Source organism: Vigna unguiculata, chromosome 10 (genome assembly GCF_004118075.2).
Source record: "Vigna unguiculata cultivar IT97K-499-35 chromosome 10, ASM411807v1, whole genome shotgun sequence".
Taxonomy (NCBI): Eukaryota; Viridiplantae; Streptophyta; class Magnoliopsida; order Fabales; family Fabaceae; genus Vigna; species Vigna unguiculata.
The window spans coordinates 23,673,407-23,681,465 of record NC_040288.1 but is presented as its reverse complement, the minus strand read 5'-3'; the positions used below and the strand labels follow the sequence as shown (position 1 = coordinate 23,681,465).

The window sequence follows — 8,059 nt, the reverse complement described above, 5'->3', positions numbered from 1 at the left end:
TAATTCAGTTGGATTATATATGGTACGAAGGGATGAATAAAAGATGCTATTCTCATAATCGAATTTATATTGTACATAGATATTTTGAAATACTTTCTTTTGATTTAAATATTCATATATAGAATTATTTAAATATTTAAGGAAAAATTATATATACTTAATAAATTAATTATATTATGTTTTTTTCTCGTAACACATTAATAAAAAAAAACAACTTAAATAAAATGAAATGTACTAATTTCTGTTTCCCAACTTTTCGATTCAAATTAAACAATCGGGAATCACATTCAGAGGATCCATATGAAACACGGTACCATTGTCAAAGTTAGGTTCGCCATTGAAGAAAAGCCATCGATTACTTACTCAACACAACTTTTCAAAACAATAACAAAACAAAAACAAAAATATATCAATTTTCTGATATGAAAGTAATAAAAAATAAAGTAAAAGTAAATGAAAATGTAGTAATGGATTATATTGTGTTGATTTTTTCTGGCTTATTTATTAGAATGGGGTAATTTGATTCCAAAATTATTAAAATTGTGCAAGTTTTAAAAAAACTTGAGGTTGGTGGTGGCATGTTGGCTCAACTTCACAACGAAAAATTCTTACATTATTGTAACGATTTTATTATGACTGAAACGAAGGACTGCATATTTTAGACAACTTTTTTGAAAAAGTTAAAGTGCTGCAAACATCATACGAATTCGCACATTTTATAAATACATACTACAATAAAATTTTTAAATAATAATTAATTTTAGTACTAAAATAATTTTTATTATAAATTAATCTTTAAATTAATAATTAACATTAATTACAAAAAAAAATTAATCTTTAATTAAAAAATTAGTCTCTAAACATATTTTTAATCACAAAAATCGATCATTATTTAAGAATTTTTTCATAATAACATTGTCACAACATTTAATGACTTCAACATATTTCACAAGACAAATGAAGTTATACCAAAATGTCTCAACTTTACTTCTGGCTCAAAAAGATAATAAATAAATTCGTCTCAAATTACAATGAATTTAGTAACATGACTTACTCGATATGAAGTTGTGGCAACATAAAATAGTTTGTCGTCAAACCTCAATTTTTTTTAAAACGTATAATTTAAAATAAAATTACCCCATTTGTTTAGTGGACTACCTTTGATTGTTTAATGTTGAATAATGCACTCCATTATTCATATTTTTTTTACAACATATGAGTGTTTATTAATTATATTTTATTAGATATAATAAGTTAAACAATATTACACTAAAATTTATATTGATACAATTTTTTATATTAAACTGTTGATCATAATAGATATTATGACAAGTAGTTAAAGTGTAACTTCCCTTTATTAGAAAACACAATCATTCAAACACTAACATTTAATTGTGATTTAATTTCAGTGAGGAGACAAATTGATTAAGCTTACAATAAAAATACTACAATAAAAAATAATAAACATGCATGTATTTCTACTTTTATAAAATTTATAAATTTATTAACTCTACTAATATATGAACACTCAAAGCCATAACTTTTTAATTAAAGAAACTTTTTTTCTCAATTCATAAGTATTTTTACCAGGTTTTTCATTAATTAAACAAAAATTTCACATAAAAAAAAAAAGAGAAAAAGAAAAAAGAAAAGTCACCCAATGAGGAGCAAAACAGTCCTGTAATTATGTGTCGGAATTTGAATTTGGAATCACTGAGACACACATCACATGGTGCAAAGCAAAAATAGGAACGCAGTAATAGAGCCATTCCAAATGGCTCTTCCTTCCAACATGCAAAACCCGAAAACCGCCCCTTGTAATGCAACCCACCATCTTCTCTTCCTCTCACTATTACACCCCACACACACACATCCTTATAAATTCCCACAACCCTTTTCTTTCTCTCTCACATCATTACCATCACCATCAACACACACAACCTTAACCTCATCAAACTCAAACAAACCATGGACAACATCGGATCTCTCGATTCCAGTAAACCCACCAACAACGATGTCGGCAATGTCCCCAACGGCACCTCTTCATCCGTCAAGAACTCCGTCCCCGCCACTGCCCTCACCTCCAACGAGGCCACCCTCGGCCGCCACCTCGCGCGCCGCCTTGTGCAGGTTGGCGTCACAGACGTTTTCACCGTCCCCGGTGACTTTAACCTCACCCTCCTCGACCACCTCATCGCGGAGCCCAAACTCACCAACGTCGGATGTTGCAACGAACTCAATGCCGGGTACGCCGCTGATGGTTACGCACGGTGCCGCGGCGTTGGCGCGTGCGTTGTGACGTTCACTGTGGGCGGGCTGAGTGTGATCAACGCAATCGCCGGCGCGTACAGTGAGAACCTTCCGGTGATTTGCATCGTGGGTGGACCCAACACTAACGACTTCGGCACGAACAGGATCTTGCATCACACCATTGGGTTGCCGGATTTCAGCCAGGAACTCCGGTGCTTCCAAACTGTTACCTGCTGCCAGGTAAAAATCTCAGCCTCATTTTGTTTCTTTATTCTTTTAGCATGTTATTTCATTACATTAATCCATGGTTTTTAATTAAAACAAATAATAATTCTACATCTATGAACAAATACAGCCATTTCATAATTTTTTTTCTTCTAATAATATAATAATATATATTAAAATTTAAATTAAAAAATTAAATAAATATAAATAAAATATTATTTTGAATTATAATATAAGTATTTCTTTTATTTATTATATAATGTTTCACACCATCGCCTTTTTAGTGTATCACAATATATAATTTGGTATGTAGACATAATTTTGTTTGTGATTAATAATCATCATAATGTTTCATTATTTAATGTATTAATTATTGTGAAAAAAAGAAACGTTCTTTTAATAAAATAGTTTGTTTAATTATTATGACCTTGAACTTTTGCATAAAAGTCTGAATTTTATTATACTCACACCGTCGTAATAAAGGTGGCTGCTTTTTCAAATATAGCTCGAAATTTATCAGACAATATTTTTGTTTATTCTGGTCTAGTGACTCTTGATTTAAATTACATTGTTTTTGTATATTTTTTACATAAATACGATTGATTTATTAGAAAAGCTGGGGTATTTCAATAAAATTATTTAGATCCGTCGTGACAGATGCAATAATCATAATAACCTCTTTAGCATTTAATTAAAGAGAACATTCATTTTCTTAATTTCCCACTAACCAATCCGACATCATCATAAATATGATTTAAAGAAATATTTTACTTATTCTAAAAAGGAAGAAACTTATACTACTCCATTGTATGTTAGTGTGTGATTAAACATATTGTATTTAACTTTTAATTGTTGATTATTTATAACAGACTTCTTTCCTATTTATGTATTTTTCTGTCACTCACGGAGGGTGCAATCTGAGAGGATAAAGTGATTTTGAGTAGATCTTAATAAAGAGAGAATGCACATGAATATTTGTGAAACTAAAAAATCACCATTGATACTTTTACCACTCATAATAAAAAGTAATTTGCAATGAATTATATTAAGTTATTTTTTATTATAAGTAATAAAAATAATTATTTTCTAAATTGAATTATTCATATATAATATTATAGTATTAAGATAACATTGTGAAGTGAATGTTTATTTCAATAAACAACGTCAAAGTATAATTTTTCAGCTACAATTACCTCAAATTTAAGTGTGCAAGGTCAATAGTAATTAATATGGCTGTATGCAACATGACTTGAGCAATTATCTTCCGAAAAGTTATAAACATATACCTCTTTTTATCTTGTACATTTTTCTAACATAATAAAGTATTAATATTTTAATTTTTTTATCAGTTTATTTTATATATCAGTTTATTTTACATTTTAAAATAAAATATTCTTTTAATATACATGAACCGAAGTAGAGTAAATGAAGTTTTCTTAACTTTCTTTATGGTTGTGAATCTGTGATTGTGCTAAATGATTTTAGTGCATGGTTTGATAGGCTGTGGTGAATAACATAGACGATGCTCATGAAATGATTGATACTGCAATCTCAACCTGTTTGAAAGAAAGCAAGCCCGTCTACATAAGCATAAGCTGTAACTTGCCTGGCATTCCTCACCCCACTTTCAGTCGTGAACCTGTTCCATTTTCTCTTTCACCCAGGTTTGATTTTGCACATTCTTTTGATTTAATACCCAAATTGGTTTGCATAAATGTGAGACACTGATTCTTTTAAAGGGAAATTTATCAGTCACGTTAGTTCAACATTTGAAATTTCATTCAGTAGTGATGTTAACATACTTTTTATGAACTAAAATTACGGAAAGTTGTTAGATTTAAGGTTTTGATTGATAGCATGAGGTTGTTCTTATTCTTGAAGGACTAATGTTTGTTGAAAGTCCTTTTAGAAAGGGGAAATGGTGATAATAGATGTGTATGCATTGTTTCTTTCTCAATGGTTTTCTTTATTCATGTGTGTTTTACTTTTACAGATTGAGTAACAAGCTAGGGTTGGAGGCAGCAGTGGAGGCAGCAGCAGCGTTCCTAAACAAGGCAGTGAAGCCTGTAATGGTGGGTGGTCCAAAACTGAGGGTGGCTAAGGCATGTGATGCTTTTGTTGAGCTTGCTGATGCAAGTGGGTATCCATTTGCTGTGATGCCATCAGCCAAAGGACTAGTACCTGAGTACCACCCTCACTTCCTTGGCACATTCTGGGGAGCTGTGAGCACTGCTTTCTGTGCTGAGATTGTGGAATCTGCAGATGCATACTTGTTTGCTGGCCCCATTTTCAATGACTACAGCTCCGTAGGGTACTCTCTCCTTCTCAAGAAGGAAAAGGCCATCATTGTGCAGCCTGACCGGGTTGTGATCTCAAATGGACCTGCATTTGGGTGTATCCTCATGAAGGACTTCCTCACAGAACTTGGAAAGCGTCTTCAGCATAACAACACTGCATACGAAAACTATGCCAGGATATTTGTCCCTGATGGAAAGCCTCTGAAGGCTGAACCAGGAGAGCCTTTGAGGGTTAATATTCTGTTTAAGCATGTTCAACAAATGCTGTCTGGTGATACTGCTGTGATTGCTGAGACAGGGGACTCCTGGTTTAACTGCCAAAAGCTCAAGTTGCCTAAAGGATGTGGGTGAGTAGCACGTTCGGTGTGATTGGTGTTTGCCATTTTATTTTTCATTCTAGCGTTTGTTTTCAGTTTTGAAGAGAAGGTTTGTTGACAGGTACGAGTTCCAAATGCAATATGGTTCAATCGGATGGTCTGTTGGTGCAACTCTTGGTTATGCTCAGGCTGTTCGTCCAAAGCGTGTGATTTCTTGCATTGGTGATGGAAGCTTTCAGGTTTGCCTTTCATAACTATCTAAGCATGTACTTCAATCAAAAGGAAATTGTTTCCTCTTAATCACACTCCAACAAATTTACAATTTTCACTGATCAGAAAGGATTAGTTAGTCCCTCATGGTGTGCTATGAGAAGTCTAAATTTTTTTTCCTTATACTCAACAATTCTTGAGCCGATTATAATGCAGTTTATTTAACTTGTTTGCAGGTGACAGTTCAGGATATCTCCACAATGATACGAAATGAGCAGAATCCCATCATCTTCCTGATAAACAATGGTGGATACACCATTGAAGTTGAAATTCATGATGGGCCATACAATGTGATTAAGAACTGGAACTACACTGCCTTGGTTGATGCAATCCACAATGGTGACGGGAAATGCTGGACCACTAAGGTGATTATGAATGCATTCTTATACATTCAACAACTTTGTTAACTTCATTCTTATTCTTCTTACACATTCTGATGCATTCTTCTGAAAAGTGAAAAGTTCATTGTTACAAGTGTTCTTAATTCATGAATGCCTTGTTTCAGGTCAATTGTGAGGAGGAACTTGTTGGAGCAATTCAGACAGCAACAGGAGAGAAGAAAGATTGCTTATGCTTCGTTGAGGTGATTGTTCATAAGGATGATACCAGCAAAGAATTGCTTGAGTGGGGCTCTAGGGTCTGTGCTGCAAATAGTCGTCCACCTAATCCTCAGTGAATTTCCTACCATGAGCCATTACAAAGTTGATGGAATCAATATTGGAGTTTCGCTTTATCTAAGTTGAGATTATGCTTATGTACGAGAGAAATTTTCCTTTGCCTGTGCTTTTGCATTTAATGTTTAAGCGTGGTGCATTTTATGGAAATTTGTTCTTCGGGGACAAAAATTAATCTTTCACATTTTTTTTTTTTTTATAAATTGATGCTTCTGTATTAGTTTGGTGTTTAAGTGCACCTTTTTATGGAGATTAATTGAGTTCGAAAAATTTATTACTTTATCTCACCTTTACAAGCTGCTGAATTGGTTATTATTCCGATACACTCTGAAAATTTTATTACTTTATATCACCTTTACTTTTTTTACCATCCTAAAATTAACTTGTAATCCAAAATAAATTAACTTGTAATTTATGAAGGTGGTAAAAAAAATTGTCAAATGTGGATGTCAACCTATCATTTTTCTTACATATTGCTGATAGAAAAAATAACTGGACAAATTACTTATATACGTAAATCTAGTTTTTATTAAATTTTTATCTTTTTTAATTTATTTAATTTTGATACAAAATTTATTTAATTCAAACTAGATTGAAATTTAAAAATTCTATGTTTCAAATGATAAATTAACATGAAAATTGTTCATTAAAATCCTCTTTATTTATTTTATTCTAGTTATAGTGCTATATTCCTTAGAATTACAATCACATCAACCACTTTGGATAAAGAGGCATATTTTATTGCAAGATGTTGGTCAAATGGGATTTTAAAATTTGATATATGTTTGCTGAAATAAAATTGAATAGATATGAGTCAAAGGGTCAGCCTCCTTTTTGTAGACAATAACAGGTGTTTCACATCTTAGACCTACCAAAACAATAAAATAAAGTAAGAAACAAACGTAAGTTTGTTTGTAATAGGTCGTAGGTAAAGATAGATTTCCATAGTGAGGATCATACTATTTAGGAGTGAATGAATGAGGAATGTTCCGTAGCCACCTGACTTGATTTCGGTTGTCTGTTGGCGAAAACTGGGGAATATAAAACGTGGCTTAAGCAGTATATCAACTAATTTGTTTGCTACAATAATATTAACTTTTATTGTATAGAGTCTAATTAGTCGTTTTAGGGCAATAAATTTTAGTAAAATAAAAATAAAAAGGGTTAAATATGTTTTTGTCAGTGAATTTTAAAATTAGTCAATCTTGAAACTTTGAACCAATTTAGTCATTCATCTTTCGAAATACGTGAATTTAGTCATTTTAATCAAATTTTGTTAGATTTATTTGATATTTTATACGCATATCAGGATTGTATTTGAGTTGTTTATACTGTTTGACACATTTTTGCTAATGTTAAGTCAAATACTATTATAAAACATGTTTGAAATGTCAAATAAACTTAACAAAATTTGATTAAAAGAACAAAATCCACGTATTTCGAAAGATGAATGACTAAATTGGTCCAAAATTTTGAAATTGACTAATTCCAAAATTCACTAAAAGTTAAAGGACCAAAAACATATTTAACCCAAATAAAAAAATTATAATCTTAGTGTAAAAAAATTTAATTACGTTAATTTTGTTTGTATTCATGAATAATTAAAATAATTCAATTTGTATTTAGTTTTTGGCAATTGTCACGTGTTTTTATTGAAATAAAAAAATTTAAATAATGATTTGGTCTTAGTATTTTGTTTAGTTTTTTCAATTTGGCTATTTTATATATGTTCAATTTGGTTCTAATATTCGTCAATTTTATTTAATTTGATTATTTTCGCTAACATTGTTAGAATAGTTAATGAATTGTGAACAGTAATACGTGTCATTTTGTGATTTTTAAAATTTTTTTAAATTTTTAATTCTTTTCCAAAAAAACTAGTTTCTAACTGTGCATTTTTTTTTAGTTTTTGTTTTTTTAAATAATATAATTGATATTATATTTATTATTTGTAGAAAATGTGTAATTAATTTTTAAATAAAAATTTTTAAGAGAAAAGAAATAAAAAATATACATTTTTTAAAAG

The 8,059-nt window shown here is 30.8% G+C and overlaps 1 protein-coding gene across 1 annotated transcript; it reads left to right on the top strand.

Annotated features, from left to right (window-relative positions):
* Positions 1–1,861: 1,861 nt before the first annotated feature.
* Positions 1,862–6,313, top strand: LOC114166544 (pyruvate decarboxylase 2-like). The gene is made up of 6 exons (XM_028051292.1): positions 1,862–2,490; positions 3,976–4,139; positions 4,469–5,119; positions 5,211–5,328; positions 5,536–5,724; positions 5,865–6,313. Exons 1-6 carry the CDS (start codon positions 1,969–1,971, stop codon positions 6,033–6,035), a joined length of 1,815 nt encoding a protein of 604 aa, XP_027907093.1. The 5' UTR covers positions 1,862–1,968; the 3' UTR covers positions 6,036–6,313.
* Positions 6,314–8,059: the final 1,746 nt, after the last annotated feature.